The sequence below is a fragment of the Netta rufina genome (genome assembly GCF_964035555.1).
Source record: "Netta rufina genome assembly, chromosome: 10".
Taxonomy (NCBI): domain Eukaryota; kingdom Metazoa; phylum Chordata; class Aves; order Anseriformes; family Anatidae; genus Netta; species Netta rufina.
In genome coordinates this window covers 19,098,666-19,120,379 of record NC_140133.1, presented here as the reverse complement: position 1 = coordinate 19,120,379, position 21,714 = coordinate 19,098,666, and the positions used below count along the sequence as shown (strand labels likewise).

General features: G+C 49.2%; 1 protein-coding gene across 1 annotated transcript in view; it reads left to right on the top strand.

Annotated features, from left to right (window-relative positions):
- The first annotated feature begins 1,901 nt into the window (after window positions 1–1,901).
- The window catches only part of RYBP (RING1 and YY1 binding protein), a 39,395-nt gene continuing 19,582 nt past the window's right edge, over window positions 1,902–21,714 (top strand). Inside the window, exons 1-2 of the mRNA XM_084292453.1 lie at window positions 1,902–2,127; window positions 3,174–3,299. Coding sequence (XP_084148579.1) covers window positions 2,096–2,127; window positions 3,174–3,299 — 158 coding nt within the window. The 5' untranslated portion in view covers window positions 1,902–2,095. The remainder of the gene's footprint in view (window positions 2,128–3,173; window positions 3,300–21,714) is intronic.

Genomic DNA, 21,714 nt, shown 5'->3' with positions numbered 1-21,714 from the left:
AGTACGAAAAAGTCATCTGAAGTCTTTGTCTGCACAAGCCACGGTTCAAGAAGTGAGTGGAGGTGCCAGCAAGGGTTAAGGTACCTGCGTGTGGATGTGGGGAGCTGGGCACGGTGAGAGGATTACCTGCAGCCCTTAAATACGGAGAGGTGACAGCAGGACGTGGCTGCTCAGTGGGCACTACTGGAGGGGGATAAAACCTCTGCTGGTGAACAATTCCAGCCTGTTAATGCTTTAAAGCACAGGACATGGTTATGCTTTTGTCCTGTCATAGTAAGAGCATATCCTGTCTTAAGTCCCTTTACGTTGGTTTGCTTTTTAAGTAGCTTTTTTTTTTTTTTTTTTTTTTTTTTTTCTTTCTTTCTCATTTTTTCCCTGTACTCTGCCAGGGGTTAACTTTGTTCAGACCGTCTCCATCCACTCCCTATAGCCCCGCTCCTGCTCTCATCCTCCCTTCGCAGGCTGCAGGCTCCTTCCTGCCTGCGCTGTATTTCTTGTCTGGGGTGAAGTCTGCTCCTCGCTGGCAGGAGCTAACTGGGCTTTGTTGCCACTGAAAAATTGGGAGAATACAGTGGAAAAAAATGCCTGTCCTCTATGGCTTGCACTTGTGCAGCTACAAAGAGATGAAGCAACTTTTGTCTTTATTCTTTGCTCTTTGTAAGTTGAGGGAAGTGGGGAAAAACGTGCTCTGTGCCATGCCTGCTCTTGCTTGGACTGTAACAACGTGAATATTTGGAACCTGCACACACCAGGAGCCACCCTGGGTCCTTCTTCAGCTGTTCACTCCTGGCCCTTTGGCCCCATCTCCTCTCGCACAGCTGCTGCAGGGGACACTGAGGGGTTGTGCAGTGAGGGTGACAAGGGTTTGTCCTCGACCTGCCACCCTCGGCCACCCCAGGAGCGTTTCCACAGGCCCATGGGGCAGGCGTAACACAGGCCTGGGGCCGAGCTTCTGGGCAAGAGCCACTCTTTGCCTCCTCAGGAGTTTCTCAGACCTACGGCTTGTGCTTTCTGGTGAAGCGCGCTTATGGATCTGCGAGGGATCGATGAGGATGTTGTTGGAAGGCTAGGGAAACGCTGTCAAAACGCCTTAAATTCAGAGCAGCCTCAGCTCGGCTTGGTGACTTGACCCAAAGGGAGAAGGGACTTGAAGGCAGCTGTTGAGGTGCTGATGAAGGCAGAGGGGGGTCTGTACCCCAGGAACACGAAGCCCTGAGGCGAGCGGTGCCCCCCTGCCCCTCAGGGCTGCCTGGGGGTGCCCTGCGGGCCCCGGCAGGAGGAGGAGGAGGAGGACGAGGACGAGGAGGAGGAGGCATGCTCCGGCCTTCCTCCCCCGGCCCCTCTGCCCCTTGCATTTTGGGGAGCGGCCCCAAAACCCTCCCCGGGCCTTCCCCGTCCCTGCTGCGGGCTCCGGGGCAGGGGTGCCTCAGCCCCGAGCCCCTCAGCGGGGGACACGGGCGGGCGGGGAGCGGTCCTGGGGGCAACGAGGGAAAAGGGGAAGGGAAGGGAGACGCAGGGAATGGAAGGGCAGGGAATGGAAGGGCATGGAAGGGAAGGGGTCGCTTGCAGCTCAAAGCACCCTCCCCGCTTTGGGGTCCCGGCACGGGGGGGTGGTTGTGTGCACTCCCCCCCCAAACCCTGAGGGGCACAGCCCCGGCTCTGCACCCCCCACAGGGTGCTCCCCACCGCCTTCTCCCCAGCCCTAGGGGTGGGACCCCGCGGCCAGGGGGGCGCCCCCCGCCCCGCTCCCCTCTCTCCGCTCCGCTCCCCCGGCGGGGCTGGCGGCGGGGCCGCCTCCATTGGCCGCGGCGCGGCAGCGAGCTCCGCCCGCCGGAGCGGCGCGGGGAGGAGGAGGAGGAGGAGGAGGAGGAGGGAGAGAGAAGGAGAGGGAGGGAGGGCGCCGGGCTGCGCTGCTAGTCTGGAGCCGAGCCTGGCAGCGGCAGGAGCGGCGGCGGCGCGGGGGTGAGGAGCAGCCCGGAGCCCGCTGGCCGCAGGCAGCCCCCGTCGCCCTCCCCTCCCTCCCTCCCTCCCTTCCACCCGCCCTCCCTCCCCCTCGCGGCTTTCTTTGTGCGCAGGGCAGGGGCGGCCCCGATCCATGGTCATGGGCGACAAGAAGAGCCCGACCAGGTGAGAGCGAGCGGCGGGGCAGCCGGGGAGGGAGGGAGGGAAGGAAGAAAGGTGGGAGGCAGGGAGAGAGAGAGAGAGAGGAGTCCGGGTAGGAGCCCCTAAGATGGAGGTGAGCGCGGGGAGGGGGCGGCTGGGCCGGCGGCTCGGCGCTGTAGGCCCCTGGCTGGCAGCGGTGTGCGTGCGCTCCGCCGCGGGCGGGCGGGCGGCGGCGAGGGGGCGCCTAAGATGGAGGGAGGGCGGGCGGGAGGAGAGGAGGGGGGGCCGCCGCGCCGCCCCGCCAGGTGGGCCAACTCCGCGCCGCCCCGGCCCCGCGGGGTGGCTTGCGGGCTGGGAGGGAGGCTCCTAAGATGGAGGGGAGCGTGGAAGGGCAGCGGGAGATCGAGGAGGAGGTGGTGGAGGAGAAGTGCTCGTGCCTCCCCGCTCGCCGGTGCCAGGGCTGCTGTGGTGTGAGAGCAGCCATGGCGGCGCGGCTCGCACACGCACTCCCGCCCCGCACACTCACTTCTCCCAGACAAAGGGAGATTTAACAAGGTGGAGGCGGCGGGCGGGTGCCGAACACGCCTCCCGGCCTTCAAACTCTTCGCCGCCCGCCCCTCCGAAAAAAAAAAAAAGAAAAAAAAAAAAAAAAAAAAAGGAGGGCGAGGGGAGGGGGGGGGGAGACGGCCCCCGCCCCAACGCCGCTGCCCCCGCCCCGACGGCGGCGCCCCTCTGGGGCTGGGGGGCTCGGGGGGGGCCCGGCCCGGCTCGGCCCGGCCCGGGCTGGCCCTCGGGGGGGGCCGGGGCACGGAGCCGCCAGCACCGCTGAGGGGCCCCGCGGGGCTCCGGAGCCCCCCGGTGATGAGGAGGGGAGCGGGGAGGGCAGGAGAAGGCGCTGGGCTGGAGGGCTGTGTAATATGGTTTCTAATGTGTGTGTTTTCCTTCTCTCCTCCTCCCCTCTCTCTCTCTCTCCTCTCTCTCTCTCCTCCTCCTGCTTCTTTTCTCCTCCTCCCCAAACACACACACACGCACACACACACACACACGCGCTTTCCCTCTCCCTCCTCAAGGCCAAAAAGGCAAGCCAAACCTGCAGCCGACGAAGGCTTTTGGGATTGTAGCGTGTGCACCTTCAGGAACAGCGCCGAAGCCTTCAAATGCAGCATCTGCGATGTCCGGAAAGGCACCTCCACAAGGTAATGCCCGCCTTCAGCCGCGGCTCTCAGCCTCGCTGACTTGTTGATTTCCACCCTTTTCCACATCCCCCTTCTTCGTGTCCCCCCCCCCGCTCCTTCCCCGAGATGTAGTCCCGGCTGTCCCCGTTGAAAATATTGGGGTTTTTAAAAATTCTCTTTCAAGCGCTTAATTAGAGCTGGAAAATGTGTTTTGTGACTGTGGCGGCGACCTGAATCTTTTTGTTGTGCCGTGCTTCTCTGTTGCTGTTGTGAGAAAGACTTCTTAAAGCTCTGCAGGCAGCCCGAAATGTTCGGGCTGTGTTTTGGGGCCGATGGTTTCCTGTGTTTTGGGGAGAGTTCTACCTGTGTTTTCCCCAGGAGTAAAAAACAAAAATAACTGAGGATTAGGGAGTGAGACAGGAAACAGCTGAAACCAAGGATGCCACAAGAACAACAGCTCCCTTCCTGAGATGTTGATCTCTCTGTCTGTTGTCATCTCAAAGGAATCGGCTTTCGTGGGAATGGTGCGGATTGCTGGAAGCTTTAGCTGTCACTTCTCGCTGGTTGCCTTATGCTGAGGACCTGGGAGTCTTTGCGAGGTTGTGCAGCTGGCGCACGGTGGCTAATTTAATTCCTAAAACCCCCGAATTGCACTTTTGCCGTTTAATTGGTCCAGAAAGTTGGTTCTGGAAATACCAGTTGGTGCTGAAAGAGGCATGTGGTGGTCTGCTTTTTCTCTTTTCTTCTGATTTGTTCTATGATGTTGTCTTCTGATTTGCTTTTTGTGAATGTTGTATGGCCCGAATTCGAGTTCACGTTACTCTTCCGTCAAGGAAGCTGTGTGTAAGAGCTGCGTTGCGAAAAGTGTCATTTTCCTTCTTTGAAAGAAACAGTGTGTTGAGATGCCCTCATGGGCGGGCTGTTCTCGTGATTTGGGTGTCTTGACTTGATTGACAAAGGAGGTTAAAGTATTTTTGGTTAGTTACTGTTCGCACTGTGCTTTAAGCAATGTGGAGTGCCTGCATTTTTATGGGGAGCGTGCTTTAGGGCCATGGAAGCTCTCTGAGTTACAGCCATGGAGTTGTAGCACTTTGCTGGGTGTTTCGCTATGCATGTTGATTACAAGTATCCTTACACATTTTACAGAATATGCTGAGGTGTTGAACTTAACTATGCTATTTAAATTTGTTTTACATCATTGAATAAGGTCCGGGCTTTCGGGACAGTGGCGTTCTGTATGCGCGTAGATCTGATTCTTCACCGGCTTTGTTCAATCTTGTTTTGTCATGCAACTAAACCTTCAAAGCGTGCCTGATTTCTGTGGGTTTCTGTTGTCTTGGCTTCCCCATTGATTCAGGTAAAACACGTTGGTCCTGCAGTTGTCTGGTATTTAGCTGTGCTGCTGCAGCACAGTGCAGCCTCGCAGGCAGTCGCTGAAAGTTCTCCCAGCATAATGCCGAGCATGTGCACGAGTGTTTGGAGGAGGAGAGTCGTAATGAGATGTAGGAGTCCACATGGATTGTATCTGCTATCATACCAGCTCATTTTCATTTGGCCACCATACTGACATTCATTTTGAGAGCAGAAGGCTTTTTTTTTTCCCTCCTTTTTTTTTTTTTTTTAATGAGAAGTTTCAAAAGGTTTGTTGAGATAGTAAGATGTTTTTCTTTTAAAGGGCCCTTAAAAGGGGATAGCAATTGATTTCAGGTTAAGAACTGTAGCCTTACTTGCCAGATGTGATCCTCGTGTCTAGAACGTTGCACTTCTGCTTAGCTTTTAATAGACTCTTCTGAATGGCTTCTAATTTTAATTCATTTAATTCATCAGCTTTCTATTCATTTTTGCTGCTTTTTAAATTGCTTTTGTTTGTGGAGTTTGAGAGAAAGTATTCTAAATATTCAATGGACCATCATGTCTTCTTGCATATTGATGTGATTTGTGAATAAATCTAACCGAAAGCAGGAGGGGCTGGATGTTGAGTGAACTCGGTGCGTTGAGAAGACCTGGGAGGTCAGAGCTCTTTGTTGTGGTATTGCTCTGAGTGTTACAGTGTGAGAGGTACAAGGCAATGGCTGGGAAATTCGTCAGAATTTTTTAATAAGTCACTGGTGGAAGAAAACCTAGTGAGTTATGATTGATAATTTATTACTTAAAATATGAGATGAGCTTGACCTTTAAGTTGTAATTTGACGGGTTGATGACACCTATCCCCCATTTAAAACCACCGTGCTTCATTAAAGCTGGCTTTGGTAACACTTAACAGAAACTAAAAACAACAAAAAACTAACTCAACAGAGTAGTGAAAGAAGGACTTTGTAGATGTGATGAGGCAACTGGTTTTCATCAAATTGTAGTGGGAAATAACAGTATGCTCAGTATTTTAATAAGACCTAGTATGACCCACATCCCCTCCCCGAAGTCAGTTATTTGCTGTAGAATTTACTTTGGAGCCCAAATATTCTCCAATTTGAGAGCTAGTTAGGCCGTTAGCTAATTCTTACTGTGCGAGTGTTTTTTCAGACTTGATACAATCTTTGTGTGGTGTATGTGGGAGGGGTGGCTGGCAGCCTGTAGGATTTTTGCTTTCTCAGATCCAGCTATCCCCTTTCCATAGGCTCTCATAAAAGGAGCTTTAGCTCTGTGCAGTAACTCTTAGGGTTGATCTACAGTGATTTTTATTTGGTATGTGCTAAATAGTTGAGCTGCATCTGAATGCTTTTTCAAGGGGTTGTTTGTAAATATTTCAGACTTAAAAAAAAAAAAAAAAAAAAAAAAAAAAAGGTCAAATCCATCTCAAGAGAATTGAGAGTTTTCAGGCAAAGATTATATTAAACCTTGAATACTGAATTTATTCCATGTCGCCAGCACACTTTCCCCAACTCGATCCTTGCTTTTTTATGGTTAGACTTCATTTCTCTGTACTTAGGCAGGTATAATGGGTATGGAGCATCTTGAGTTTTCCTTAAGTTTCCCTCTCAGAGGCTAGCAGCAAAGATGTAAGCTGTGTTCAGCACAACATCCAGTTCAGTGAGATGACAATTTAATTGGCTAGCTTGGGAATGAATAATGGTAATGTGCTTGCTGGGGTTTGCAATGATTTTCTTTCCTGGAGGTTTTTGTATTGGTGTAATGGCTCGGGGAAGTGGTGCTAGTCACTGCTTCCACTTGTGTCCTTTGGCTGTCCTGGCGGCTTGCTCTGCTAGAGCCCCATCGGGTCCCGAACACAGAGGAAGACTCAAATTAAAACTTCTGCTGGGAATTTCGCTCCACAAACACACGTTCCCTTCCAATATCCATTACTACTTCAAACATGGAAAGAAAGTTTACTCTGGATTTCCTGAGAATGTTGGGGCAGAATTTGGCTTTGCATTTCCTGCTGGGGGAGTTGTAGGTTCCTATGTGAGACCATCTCCCTGTTTCCTTTTTTTTTCCTGAGGGTATTCTTGCTCCTCTTCCCTGTTTTTTCTCTTCTGCTTCACATGTGTTGTGTTCCTATGCACTTGTAGCTTTCTCTCTCCTCCCAGGCGTGGCTGTGCAGAATGTTTCTGTGTGCTTTAAAGCGTCGTTATGAAGCAGATTATTCCCCCTTCCCTCTGATTTCTCACAGGTAGTTGTTTTCTGCAGTTTTCCATTTGGTTTAACAGGCGAGCAGTGCGAGGTGGCAGAGCTTCCATGATGGTAGGTTTTGTCTAACTTGAGGATAAGCACTTTGTTAGCTGAGTTTCATGTCCTTTATAGTGAAGAAACATGCTGAAAGTAGTCACCAGAAGGTGTGAGGGCAGCAATTAGATACCTGACGTGCAAATTAAGAAGAAAAAAAGGGGAGTTTTTAATAGAAAAATAATAAATTGTTGCATACATGCCCTCTGGAAGGAATACACTTATTACTAGGAGTTTCTGTTGTATTTGTTGCTAATATCTGCATACCCAACGTATGTGATATGGAGGCTGCATGGGGAGGTGAGCACTCCACAATGAAATACACGTTCAAGGAGCATGCATCTGTAGTGTTTTGCTCTCCTGCCATCCTTCCTTTTGAGGGGAGGCCGAGCAGAGTAATTTTAAAATGAGCTTTGTTTTGCATGGAGCAGGTGCCTCGGATGCTGGTGCTCTTCCTCTTCAGTTCTTCAGAGAATCCCTTTGCACGTCTGCAGTATCTAAGCTAGCACCTTGAGGGACATCAGCTGCTGCCCATGTCACCAGCGCCAGTACTCTTGTTCTGTACCCAGGCCGGGCTGACCAGAATAGCCCCCAGATAGTCCTGCTATTCCTGGAATGAGGAATCAGGCTTCCGAGCCCAGCCTCTGTAGAGCTAAGATGTGCCCTGCTTATTTGCCATCTATTAGCAGGACCCTTCTAAAAATACGCGCTGGTGTGCCGTGGTGGTGTAGATTAGAGGCAAAGTGGTTTTCATTCAGTTCTTTAAGTATCTTTCACCTCTGTTAGGCGGGGTTTTATTTTTGCAGCAGGGCTGTCCTTTCTACAAATATGGAGTATGGGACTTTTAGGAGGAGCTGTCGGAGAAGGGAAGTTGGTTCTCAGTTGGTGATCGATGAGAGCAGCGTAATCGTGCCTTGGTCACTCTGAGAGCTGGGCTTCACAACATGCATTTGCTAAACGTTCAACCACATGTAGGGAGCTCTTCAGCCCCTGGTTTTCTCAAGTCGTGTTTACCAGCACTGCCTAAAACTAACCGGCTCTTACTCTCTGAATTTGTAGATGAAGAGTACTTTCGCTAAGTTTGGCAAGCCCACTGTGGCACGGCAGCTAAGAATAGGAGCCTTCTGCAAATCTTGCATCCAATCAGCCCTTCAGAAGCAGAAAATGCCGATTGTTCCCAGCCAGACCTGAACTCCGGGGCTGTGCTTTGGCGACACACCGCTTGACTTCATGACTTATATCGTCAGACCCGAAATGCATCAGCCATGAGCCATTATAAGCTGTCTGCTGGTACAGATTCATGGTGTGCTTTTCTAACCAGCATAGCCTTAGTCTGTAAGGCTTCATCTGAGCGGATGAAGCTATTCAGCTTCGGATCTGGTATTATCTGTCATCCTGGTGCAGGCAGAAAGCTGGCATAGGATCAGTCTCCTGTGCTTTGGCTGCTGGAAGGAGTACGAGTGGTGTCCTGATTTGCTCTTTGCTGGTGTTTGGGTCTGGCATTGATGATCTCATTACCACAAACGTAGTTTTTTTCTCTTGGGCCTCAGCACCTCTGGGGAATTGTTCTGAGCGGGGAGGATCCTCTGCATTGATGTGGAGCGTCTCGGGATGGCTCCTGGCTCCACTTTGCAGCTTTGGGTACCTGAAATGCTGTAGGTGTGCTGGCTGCTGGGACTCGCTTCTCTGCTACCACTTTTTGGTCCTGAAGATCGTGGTCAGGCATACTGACTGCATCTATCGTGGCCTTTTGGTACCAGGGGAAGAAAAAAATGCATTTAATAGCACAGTAAAATGCTGAGTGTGGATGAGGTGTATTACAGTTCTCACGGAGGTTACACGTTCGGGTTAAGTGATCGCAGGTGGTAGGATTTAAAGCTCCGTCCCCTGCTTCCACTGAGACAGTCTAAAGGTCTAATTGATAAACCGCGGCGCTGAGTGTGTTAATCTGTCATCGATAGCACGCAGCGTGGATATTATTCATTTTCTCCTTCCTCCATGGACTGCTTTTTTTGGAGACGGGAATCTAAATCAAAGTCTGCATGCGCGCGTGGGAGGAGAGGGCATGCAACTTTCTCCTAGAGCTGAGAGCAGGCGGTGCAGACAGTGGGACGTGGGCCTCACAGGTCCTCGTGCAGGACTCGTGGGCTGAGGAATGCAGCCTGGCTTTCTCTGCCTGCCTGTCTCAAACCCACCGGGTTGTTTTCGTGCTGCTCCGGCTGCAGGATCAGCACGTGTCCTGTGCCCTGATGCAGGTTTGTTCATCAAATAGCTGGGACCTTGTACGGCCTGGAAATGGGAACTTTTCTGCACAGCATCGCCCCGAGGAGCAGCTGCAAGGAGGGAAGTGGTGGATGCAGTTCTCTGTGGACACCCTTGGCTCACACACGGTCTGACTTACTGTGTGTGCTGCATGCTAACATCCCCCGCCAGCCCCAGTGCTGTGGGGCTGCTTTGGCTGAATTATGAGGTCTCTGAAAACAATGCCTGTGACCCGAGACCCCAGAGGGATGAAAGGTGTCAGGGAACGTGCTGTGGGCCAGATGAATTATTTTGGTTGTCTTCATCCAGGCTTCGTGCTCGGGTACCTCTGCCATAACTCCAGGCCAGTTTGCTGCTGGTTGTGAATCAGGTGTCACTTGTGCTCTGGCCCCCTCTGCTTCAGGACTGAATTACTGACACAGCTTCACTGCTGTAGCTTCTGCTCCTTTCCTCCCTGCCTCGCCAGACCTGAAAGAGCGGGGTAAAAAATAGGATTTGCAGCGTGCTCCTGCCTTCGTTTGGTGAAGGACGCAATCTCAGTGCTCTTTGTTACTTCTGCGTCTTTTTGCCTGTGTAATTCTTCCTACCAGGAAACCCACTGACCTATTTTGTGGGCTTTCAGGTGGTTCTGTAGGTTAGTGGGTTTGAATTCCACAATGTAGGTCACTTGCAAGGTGTGCTGGAGTTTCGTAACACGCAGCGCTGACCTGAAATAAGACTCACACACACTACAGATGTGGCTGCGTCTTGCAGCGGCGCTTTGCATCTCTGTGCACTCTCCTTCTTCCCAAGGCAAAAGGAGAAATTTGGGCATTTCTGCTCAAATCTTCATATCCTGAATATACATCCCTACCGTAAGCAGATGTCCAGGATTAGATGGTGTAACAGAAATAAGGTGAAAATGCCTGTTTTGCTTACATAAGTGCCTTTTGCAGGTTACGTCTGCTAACTACAGTGATTTTCCTGTATATCAACCACAGCTCGATCCACACTTTTTCATTATGTCTGGAGGTATGACCGAATCCTCAGCGTTGTTCTTCCCATAAGCCAGCTATTAATTAGGAACGTGTTCTTTGGAGAAGACTGCTAATTGGTACGCCAACAAATTCACTCGCTGTTAAGCACTGGGAAGATTGTAATTCTGAGTGGCTCAACTAAAAGGAGAAAAAGCATCACTCCTTGCTGGCCAAGAGTGTTTCGTTCGACTGCTCACTAACTTGGGATCTTCAGAGGTGGATCTTAACTCCTTAAAAGAAGCAAAACTGGTTAAAATTGGGCCTTATTTGGTAGTGTTTTGTTATTGAAAGTGCTGCCTGTGTTTCTTGAAGTGAAGAGTAGACCCACAGTTAACGTTCTGTTAATAAGCGATACTGGAATTCCGTGAGGATAAGGGGTTGTACGGATTTGAGGTTTAGATCCTGAAACCAGGAGGCCTGATTTTGAGAAGCATGGGGTATTCTTGGGGCGCTGGCCTGTGATTGTGGAGTAGCAGTCTGTGCTGCGAGCATCAGAATAGCAAGATGTGAAATTAGGTACCAGAGAAGCAGGATTCTTCTGATTTTTAGATGGATTTTAACTTTGGCTGATGCAGTTTGAACCTCCCTTGTTGAGCACATTGCTGAGAGCTGGGCTGTTCCATGTTTAAACCCAGCCTGTGCTTTTTATCAGTTGTGATACAGAGGTGCAAACTTCCAGAAGTCCAACTTAATGCTTGGACATCTCCAGGAGTCCCAGAAACTCTAGCGTGGGGATCTTATCAGACTCGGTGGAGTCCCTTTAGGGGTAAGTGAGGAATAAATATTTAGATGTGTTTTCTGAGGCAGGCTGTTCGTTGGGATTTCAGAGTTGTGATGGATTGCTTGTAGCGTGCAGAGGTGCTAAGTGAGACAAAACGTCTTGCCTGAGATAAAGCTGCCTACTTTGGATTTATATTGTTGGGCAGACAAATGCGAGCCTGATTACAATCAGAAATTTTTCCTCAACTAAATTATTTTCGTGCAGGCGGAGCGATGTCTGGGTAATTCATGTGCAATTTGACATAGTCAAATCGCAGAAGTGGACCTACGATGGGGGAGGACTGTAGGAGCAAGTCAATCAGGACACTGCTGGATGGGGTTTAGTGCCCGTGTGCTGTTCCTGCTGCAGAATGTGCAGCATTTCTGAAATCACAGGGGTAGTTCCTGACTGAATAGATCCCTCCTTTTCCTTTTTCCACATTATTATCAACGTAGTAGATAAGAAAGATCTGTGTGTGCTCACTTCCATTTGCAGGTGTCAGTGGGGATAACACCGCGTTAGTGTCCTTTGAGCCTGTGTGCAAGGAGCTGGAACTCACCTCGTAGCAAACCAGCTGCCTAAATACCCTCAAGGCTCCCTTCTTCAATCTGCATGGCTGTATTTGCCGTTTGTGTTTTAGCTTGACCAGGTAAATTATGCCTAGAGTAGCTGTTTCATTCCTCTTCTTACAAACAAACAAAAAACCCAGCACCACCAGAAGACCTGGATTAGCATAAGGACGTAAATCATTTTTGTCCTGGTTGAACAAAGCGTACGTATGTACGTTGGGGTTGCTGGAAATGTGTCTTTCTGCTGAAACATTTGGCTCTAATTGTGTGCCTTGGAGCTCTTATTCTGAAAGCGCTTCCCCTGTTTTCCCGAAGTGGTGCGAGCACTTTTTTCTCTTCCCGAGCTGAGATTTCAATAAAGGAGGCAATACATTGATGGACGATGGCCCCGTGATGGAGTCAATCAGGCAGTGCAGTCATTTGTCTCCTGGGGATAGCAGGGTAGAGCACATCATTAGCATCAGCAGGAGAGGCTTTCCTCTGTGATGCTAATCCGGCGAGGGAGCTCGCTCGGTGCCTGTTTGCTGCTATTACTGAGTTATTACAGGTGCCGTATGGAGAAGGGAGGGGAAAAAGAGCCATTGACAGTGTTATCTGCAGCAGGCATGGCTGTGTGGATCAGCTGAACACAAATATTGAATGTGCTCTATGTTTCCAGTTCGGCATGGTATTAGCTAAAGGGAATCCTACAGCAGGTAAAAACTTTGTCATAGAAATTGACTTATTTTGGGGGAATTGTGTGCATTTTGTTGTTTTTACACACCTATCCCGAAGGAACTATAGGACTGGGGTTCTGCTTTTGTCTGAGAAGTGAAGTATCGAAGGAGCAAGGACATCTTAAAAAGTTACTGGGTTTTGTGTTTTGCCTCATTGCAGCAGGAAGAGAAAGCAGGACTCATTCACCCACTTAAGATGAGCATTTTCTGTCAGTACGAGCGGTGTTTTACGATTCAGTCAAATGTGGTGTGTGCTGCTTACATGTGAAGTTACGGTGTAAAATTGTAAACGCCCCTGACGTGGAGCAGCTGAGTGCCCGGAGAGCTTCACCGTGTCACTGAGGAGCTGTGGCCTGCCTAACTCCGGTAATCTGCTCCAGGGAGAAGTGATCATTGGAAAATTGTCAGCAATTTGGGCAGCTGCAACTGGAATGGACTTCTTTGGTGAATAGAGCTGGGCTCCTGAAAGCTGCTTTCCTCGGTTATTTATTTATTTCTACTATATTCCGTGGCGCTTTTTCCAGTGGTTGGTTTCAGTCTTTACAAACCCTAAAACGTCTTTGGGAAAAAAAGGAGCTGTGTGGGATTTCTCCCACCCTCAGAAGTGCGAAGACAACGTCAGAGGAGGAGCGTGGCAGACCTTCAGCGCCGAGCACAGCTGCGAGATGTGCTCTCCTAGGGGCTCCTTCCCTCACTCCTACAAACCTCATGTGGCTTTACGGCAGGGAGTTGCTCTTTCGTGCTTAATCTCCGCTCGGCGTGCTGGTAGTGAGCTCCCTGGTTCTGCAGGGGACATCTCTTTGCTTGGATTTGAGGATGGCACATCTTAACTCGGAGGGAAACCACTGGAAACATGGGTGTTTGGGGTAACCGGTGTGATTTCAGGGCTGGGCGTCCTGCGTGAGTAGTGCCTCGTAGTGCCTCGGTGTCCAGAGCTGTTGAATTGCCACGTGATATAAAACGAAACCGAAATTGGCAGGAGTGGTGGCAGCAGGCATGGCTGAGCAGGGTGTTCGGGGGGCGAGGTGCTGCTCCTCTTCCCTTTAGCTCCTGGTCCCATCACAGCTAGGTGATGGCGTGCATGTCAAGCAGGTGTAATTATAACTCCCCCCACATACAGCTTGCAGGAGGGGAAGTCAATTTTTGGAAAATGCTTCAAAATCCTGAACTGTTCTCTGAAAAACCGCACGTGGGGTCAGACTTCACAACAAGTCTCCTGTTCTCCAAGAGGCACAGAGGTGCTCATCTCAAACAAGAGCAAGTGCAGCAAGAAAGTGAATGGTGATGCAGCTGCAAATTGATTCCTGGAACGAGGTGGGCAGGCTTTGTCCACTGCTTTGCCCTCAAAAATGCTGATTTCTTTGCTCCATGGCGAAGAAACCTCCGGTGAAACCTCACGGCTGCCTTGTGCATGGCACCAGGAGCTGCATAACTTCACGTGCGGGCTAGCAGAGCGAGGAGCGTGCTCAGCTGTGGGTGTAGGAATACAGTGCTCTGGGAGCAATTAAGAGTCATTAACTCCAAGTACTTGTTAGCGGATGTGACGCAAGTTAGCTGCAAGTTGCTTAACTCCTGAGGTCAAGATGAGCTCACACATCTCCGGACAGGCTGCGACACCGGGGCTCAGCCTGCGAAACCCTGAGGTTTGTTACATGATTCAGGTGCAACGGCAGCTTCACAGCACCTCTGCCAGCTGGGACCACGTGTGTGTGCGTTGGGAGGTGCAGACCCGTGGGTTCCCAGCTTGTGTCTCTTGTGTTGAAGGGCTGGGAATTGACACCGCTGTGCTGGGACTCTGTCATTCAACCAGCCTTCAAAGATGCGATGGTGAAACTTCGTAATAAGCAACAGCCTCCTTACCTGGGTGAAGAGGATGATGTTTTTTTCCCTGTTACAAATGAACCAACTGATACAGAAGTCAACAATGAACGGAGTGATAGAGCACCATGCCTGCTCTGTAAATGCAAAGGAGATGGCACCTTAATATTCAGTGTCTGCATTTATCACGATTTAAACGTGAGGACAGTCTCACCTCCTGTGCTTGGGAGACTCATGCTTGTGCCAGATGTCAGTCATGGAAAGCAGCCCATAATAAGGTACATGTGATGTTTCTCTGCCACTTCTCAGATATTTTTTTCCTAATGTGTAGCGATAACACCTCGCAGTACATGGGTTTTGTTTCCATCTCTTTAGTTTTTCTTCCTCCTGTCTTTTTTTTTGCACTGTAAACCAGGCACTCCAAATTCAAAGTTAGGAGATTGTACAGCTTTGTACTACGCTTGCTTGTTTCTAAAAGCCTGTCGCAAACATGAGAGGCTTTTTTTGTAACGTATGCAGCATGAGGAGCATGCTTACTTAGTCATGGGTGTGGGAATCCACAGTGCTGCTCTGAAATTAGTTTAATAACAGTTGGTGGCTTTATTTCTGAACGTGCTAGCATTTGAAACTCCATCGTGGTTCGGCAGGTAGCTGACACATGCAGAGAACATGACCTTTTGTTGTTCACATGGGGTTTTTCTGATTCATGTCCAGGGGCAGCAGCAGTGAGGGCAGCCCTTGGCTGTCAGTTGCAGGAGCTGGGTCGGGCGTCTGGGACTGACACGCTGAGAAGAATGGGAGTGAGATGACATTCAACTTAAGCAAGATCACAAAAAATAACTGCGTTTTTTCCAGGACTATTTTTTTTTCTAGAGAGTGTTTTTTAATAGATAAAAAAGAATTGAGAAATGAATTGTATTGTATAAACCCTAAACGAGGCTCTGGGGAGTAGTTCTGTGCCCGTTTGAGCAGAGAACTCCTTCAGATTTCTTGTTGCTGTCCTTGTCCTGGTAGTCTCTGAAGTTAGGGCAGAGCTGAGACTGATAAAACTTTATTTTTTAAATTTAAATGCATGTCATAGGTAGCAATCAAACCCAACCCAGCTGATTTCTTGCTACTAAGTGGAAGGAAACAAAATAAGGCATGGTCCTGGTTCCTGATGAGTCTTATCTGTCAAAAGTTTCTTCTTGCTACTGCTAAATTCTTGGGTTTTGATCTTAGCATATAACTATAAAGCCCATATTCCTTCCCCTGAGCTGTATCCCTGCCTTCGCTCATTTAGGTGGCAGGTGAGCAGTAGGTATGATGAGACGACTACCAGCAGCACGCTGCTTTTCCTTGCTTCTCCTCCCTTCATCTCCAGTAGCTCAAAGCAAAGCTCCCCCTGGAAGAATTTCTGGCTCAAGGCGGGGGGGGGGGAAAAAAAAGTTTTGTTACCAGTTCTGAACTGCTGGGGCTATTGTGTTTTTTGAGATCCTATTCATCTCTTCACAAAAGTTTTACAAGTACATCTTGAATCATGTGTAGCCTGAAGAATATCCCGGGGGCAGGGTGGCACAAATAGCTGCTTGCTTGGGCTGCTCTGGTGTGTGGCTTGTGTCGTGTTGAGTACATGGACAGGACTGACTTTTATTTAGTGCTGTGCTAAGAGTTGTCCCAGTCTGAAGTGGAGCATTTATCTCACTAAAACTTAGTGTACTGTTGAGCAAGACCACGCAAATATATTTTGACTTTAGTTTGTGAAAAGGTTGTGGGTCTGTCACCTTTCAAAAACTGGGCAGGTTCACCCACTGGAGTCTTACAAGTCAAATGAAATCCTATTGTAAGGAAAATACTTTCTGGTTAATAATTACATCAGTTAATATATAATTTTCTATCTCACTAGATTTCTGGAAAAAAAAAAAAACACATCTTGTGTATTCAGTGGTTGTTAGCAGGGAGAGCAGAAATGTGAGCCATGTATCAACATTGTTTTTATTAAAAATAAACTTAGCTTTTCCTACTGCAGGAAAATAAATTCTTGTGCTCAAAACATGCAGCAAAAGCAATCCCATGAAAATCAATTAGAATAATAGAGTACAGCCATTGCAAAATATCATTACAATGGTTAAGTAATTATCCCACTGCATGACTTAGCAAGAGGGATAAATAATGCATGCAGAATTGTGTTGGGGCTTGCGAGGGAGCTTCACGCTGGCGGAGGGGATGGAAAGGGCACACAGCTTCCAAGGGAGGGGGCTGCTGGGTGCAGTGGGTGCTGTTGACTGAGATCTTGTAGTGCCTGTGATGAGTAAGATGCAAAAGGGACACAATCTTCTATGTTTCTTACTGGTTTCGAGATAACCTTTAGGAGGAAGTCTTTCTTTGCTGTGTTAACATATGAACTTGTGGTGTGTTGGAGAAAAAAGTGCATTCAAAAAAAAATGGAAGCAATATGTAAGTTTAATTTCAGACTAGTTTTAGCTCAGAATATGTTGAGGAGTCGTCTGGTGAGTGTGCTTTGCGGCAGCTCTCTGGCCTGGAAAGCAGGAACGAAGCAGTGCCTGCAGGAGCAGAGCAGAACCTGCGTGGTGCCGCAGCCCTGCACACCGCGGGGATGCGCAGCTGTGGAAGGAGAGCAGGGGAAGGATCAGTGGAGCCAGCAACCCGCAGGAGCCAGCTTTGCTTCTTGAAGGTAGTGAAAAGGTAGAAAGCCCTGTGATGGCACTGCGTTGGGGTACAGATGGACACCAAGTGGTCCAGCTCCAGCATCTGGGCGAGCAGTTGCTTTCAGCTGCTACCTTTCCTTTTCTACATTTCGCCTGGTGAAGCTGTGGGGCTGGTCAGCAGGATCACTGTCCATTTTTTCCAGCCTTATTCCAGGGCTGATGAGGGTTTTGATTTCTTTTTCTTCCTTTTGTTTGGAACTGGATACTCCAAATCTGTCAGTGGCTGTTGCGCAATCAGAGGATTGCGCTTTGGGTTGTTAAACTTCTGGAAGCAGTTTGAACCATTGCAGGTGAATTATGCTGAACAACAGTATAATTAATGGTTATATTACATAATGCAATCTGCAAGCTTATAAAAATAGCAGGTAAGGTGAAAAGAAATGTCCTCTTGAGGGAAATTGTCCTTACAGCCCCGTGCAGTTCCCGCACAGCCCAAGGCACGCGGCGTATTGAAAGGGCGCCGCGTTTCTTCCTGGGGCTGTTCCGATCTCAGGGCAGGATGTGGTCCCACCTATGTGATCTGCAGCTTCTGCTGTTCCAGGAAAAGGCATGTGAACAAGACCAGCCACCGCACGTGGCTTTTTGTGAAGCTGACAAAGACTTTGGTGGTATTGATGGAGGTATTGTGGCTACTCTTCAGGAAACGGAGCTACCAGGACAGATTTTTTTGCTGTTACGTTGGTTCCATCACGGTACAGTGTGGTGGCAGCCTCTTCTGCCTTTCCCCTTCCCCTCCTTGATACCTTTCCCATCAGCACAGGATCAAACCAAGAATCCTGCCCACTTTTATACTTGTTGGATCTATTTGTTGCTTTTGTAATTGCAGCAGTCTTCCACTGTTGTGTAATTACAGATAATACGTGAAACAAATCTTCAGGTTGAGGTTGGTAAGCGTTTCTGTGGTTGTGTTTTGAGTAGAAATTTCAGGGAAATTGTACAATATCCTTGTGCTGTGCGTTACTAGTAAAGCTGCACCACTTGTGTTTTTGGGGAAGCCAAAATGGTTATTGAGATTTCCAAGCAAGCTGCTGTTCTGTGGTGAGCTCAGACCTGCTGGGGAAAGCTACGTATGGCAGCTGGACAACAGAGGAGACCGTGTGCCCTGTCGGTGTCAGACTGGGGGTGTGATGCTTTCCAGTTAGCAGCATTTACTTCTGTGACTGTCCAGGGGACGCAGATCAAAATCCTGAGTTGCTGCTGTAACTCTGGATGAGTTTGATGAACGATTAATGTAATTATTCCACTTGCTGACTTCAGTTGTCTGAACCGTACTCCAACACTCGAAAATACTTTTTTCTTCTTAAAGCAAAAAAAGGGGAGACTTATGCTGGCACGTAACTTGATAAAAGGTTTCTAAAAATGGCACTTAATCACATGTATTGATTGATTATTCACAAAGTGGTTCCCGTGCCTGAAAAGAGCAACTTTCTATTAAAATGTGCTACTGCTGCTAAGCACGTTTGAGACTGCCTGCCCTCCAGTTCTGCATCTACACGGATTCCCCGGGTGTTAGTTTGTTCAATATTCACTGCCACTGACCTTGGATAATTAAGAAGAAAGTCTGCTGTTCAGAGGAGATAAATGCAGCTTCTGTTTGGAACGTGGCTGATCAGCTCAGCTGGGGAAGCGTAATTTCTGCGGGCCCTGGCAGGACGGGCGCTGCCCCTGCAGAACTCGGCGTCCGTGAGGGTGCTGGGGGAAGGCTCCCAGGGCTCCAAAATCTGAGCCGTGCATCGAGCCTCTTCCCTTTAGTTAACACAAGCTGCTTTAATTACCGAACCACTCGGCTGTTCTCAGGGCAAACACAAGGCTGCTGGTGTAGCTGAATTGGGTTTGAGATCGAGATCCAGCAGCGGGGTGGCTGGAGCAGATGCTGGAGCACGTGCACTTCTTCCAAAGCACCACTCATGGGACACTCCTCAAGGTACAGGCTTATTTGCAGAGGACTGCAGTGTCCTAAACATCTCCACGATGATCGTTTGCTCGTTCCTGTGGTATTTTGGTGGGCTTTTTTCATAGGGTGGGATTTTCACTCGAGGTACTGCAGTGGACTTGCAGGGCGCAGTACTCCAGAGGTGGAGGTGGCTGACAAGGTTGTGTTTCTGGGGGGTTTCAGGTCTCTTTTTACTGATTTAATAAAACCATCTTAGCACTAGAAGAAACCAGGCAAATCTTAAAAGCGACTTTAAAAGTGTAGCTGCATCCGTGCTGGATGTTTGTAGCTGGTGTCAACCACTCTGCTGTACATTCTCTTTATGTGGGAGACAGAAACGTGGTGGTAAGTTGTGTATTCTCCTGGGTTGTCTTTTGGTTAGCCGCAGTGGGACACCGTTCCTGATGGCATCTTTGGGTGCTGATGCAGTGTCAGTAGTTACCAGGAAGATTCAGGGTGGTGTGCAGTTTTTACAGACTCCTGGCTTCTGAAACCAAATCTGTAGCCTTGAAAATCTTGGGGACTTTGTAATCTTCCCTCCTGTGAGGGTATTATTTATTTGGGAAATTGCATAACACTTGTTATGCAAGCAGTCTCTTTTCAGCCACTGTGTAAAGTGTATTATGGAGACAAATGTAATAGATTTAAAAAAAAAAATAAATCAGGCATCAAGTGGCACGAACTAAATCCCACAACTGAAATGTTTTAAAGAAGAGGGGCTTTAGGGAAGGTTGTGTTCTGTGTGCTACAGAAGTGAGGCAGGACGGGACGCAGCTCTGTCATCCACACCTCTTCCCACAAAGAAGTTCACTTCCCAGCACGTGTCCAGTCCTGAGGAGCGGTGATGAAGTGGACGGGGCTGTGCTGCAGACAAAACCAACACAGGGCTGCTAAACGGATCCATGTTTTTTTCCTGGAATGTTTTTAGTAAACAAAAGTTCGTTAAATACGTGCCTGCCGTACTTGATGGCGTTTCATTTAAGGATTTGCTGCTTGCGGTAATTTCTGGGTCCTCATTCACGTGCCTGTGTGTGTCCTGAAACAACTCATTTTGTAGCCTGGGTACCCGATGTGCAATTCTCCTTTGCACACTGCTGCAGTTTTGTTTTCAAGTTTCCCTGAGAATCTGGATTACAGGCAGCAGCAGCAGCTAACTGTGGGCAGTGACTGCTGCTGGGGTTGCAGGAGGACACTCACATTGTCCCCTGTGTAGCCATTGTCCCCTCAGCGGGGCTTGTGCAAGACTTGGCTGCCTCTGAATTCACCGGGCTGTGGCTGGAGGAGGTTGGCATTTGAGGAGTGGCTCCTGAGGGACGTTTTGGCCGGTACAGGCAGCGCTCTGGAGAAGGAGGTGGCAGATAACACGTGTCACTGCTTCCCAGCTTACCTTGGTGGCTTACCAGGTGGCTCCGGGCCACCTGCAGGCCTTACAGGTTTTATATTCAATCTGGGTTTTCCTTCAGTGTATCTGCTTAATTCAGAAAGGTTTGTTTCATGTAATATATATGAGTAGAAAGAAGACTTATTGAACAAAAGAGACTTAAAACGAAGCTGCTGTCACGGCCACTGACTCTTTTCTCCCTGCGTGTTGCTGTCTGTTGAGAGCTTTTAAACTTGCCTCCAGCACAGGAGATCCATGCCCCGTGACTTTGTTAGTGGAACCTGTCTCACAAAAGCAGCAGTGGGTGTTTGTGAAACTACCCTGGTGGATTTATTTGTTTATGAAACACTACAAAATAATTTGTCGAAGGCTCTGGTCCTCGTTTTGCAGAGGGCTCTGCACAGGCATGCTGCTGGTGAACAGGCCGGCTTCGTTAGACTTGACGTTTTAATGTTCTTTATATAAACTTACTTTGTCACCACACATCAGTCATTAAAATGATGGCTTTTAAGAGACAACGTCTGTCAACGTTAAAAAGCGACTTTTTTTTTCCCGAAAGCTTTTTATACACGAAAAACACCTTACCTTAATGACTTCTTTCTATTAGAGACTTCGATGGGAGTCCGTGTCTGTTTTGGTAAGACTCGTTATAGCTGTAGCTTCAAACACCAAGGTGACCACCAACATCTCCACGTGGAGGGACAGCATCCACGAGTCGTGTCCCCGTCCTTACAGCAGGGTCACCGTGCCAGCCTCCTCGCCAGCAGCTTTACACCAGGCTCACCACCAAGCTGACATTTTCTACTCACCACCAAGCCCTCGCTGCTCGCTTTGCCCCACGTGATAGTTTCAGCTGTCCCTCGCTGTACAAAACGTGACGGTGAGTTTGAACTCTGGACCGTGGCACAGGCCTGGCTGCGTGCCTGTGCCCCGCTGTGGGTGCTGACACCGGCGGGCTCTGGGGCGAAGATGTGCCAAATCCCAGCCCTGCAGCTTTTCGCTGCTGCTTTAACCCGTTACAACACCACGAGCAGCACAGGGGTTTTGTATATCCTGCAGGCGTGTTTCTGCCTAGGTGTGCTTGAGATCAGGAGAACCGGACGCCTGGATTCACACCTCGATGCAGGTCTGAGAGGAAGGGGAATGAGACCTGTACTCTGTCAAAAATCTGGGTTTCTGTGGGAGTCCGCACAGAAGAGCTGTACCATTAATGTGGAAATGAAGGTATTTGGTAGCCAGGCTTCCTGCTGCAAATGTGTCTGCTTGAAAGGTTGGCCGTGGTACTTCTCCTTCAGTCCTAACCCTGCAGGAGCGCAGTCCCTTTGGAAAAAAAAAAAAAAAAAGGTGTTCGGAAAAAGTCCCTTTGGAAAAAAAAAAAGTGTTTTTTTTTTTTTTTTTTTTAAAGCAACTTGGGAGGTGATTTTCCACCTTCTCATTAAAAGCTGTGACAATCCTTGCCCGATTTGGGCAGGGAGCAGCCCCCGGGGCTCGGAGCAGCGCGGTGCGCGGCGGGGCTGCGGGAGCGGCTGGCCGCAGGGGGAGTTTGTTGGTTTTGGACGAGGCCGCCCGCCCTGCGCCGCAGCGACCAGCGAGGAGCCCGTGCTGCTCGGCCT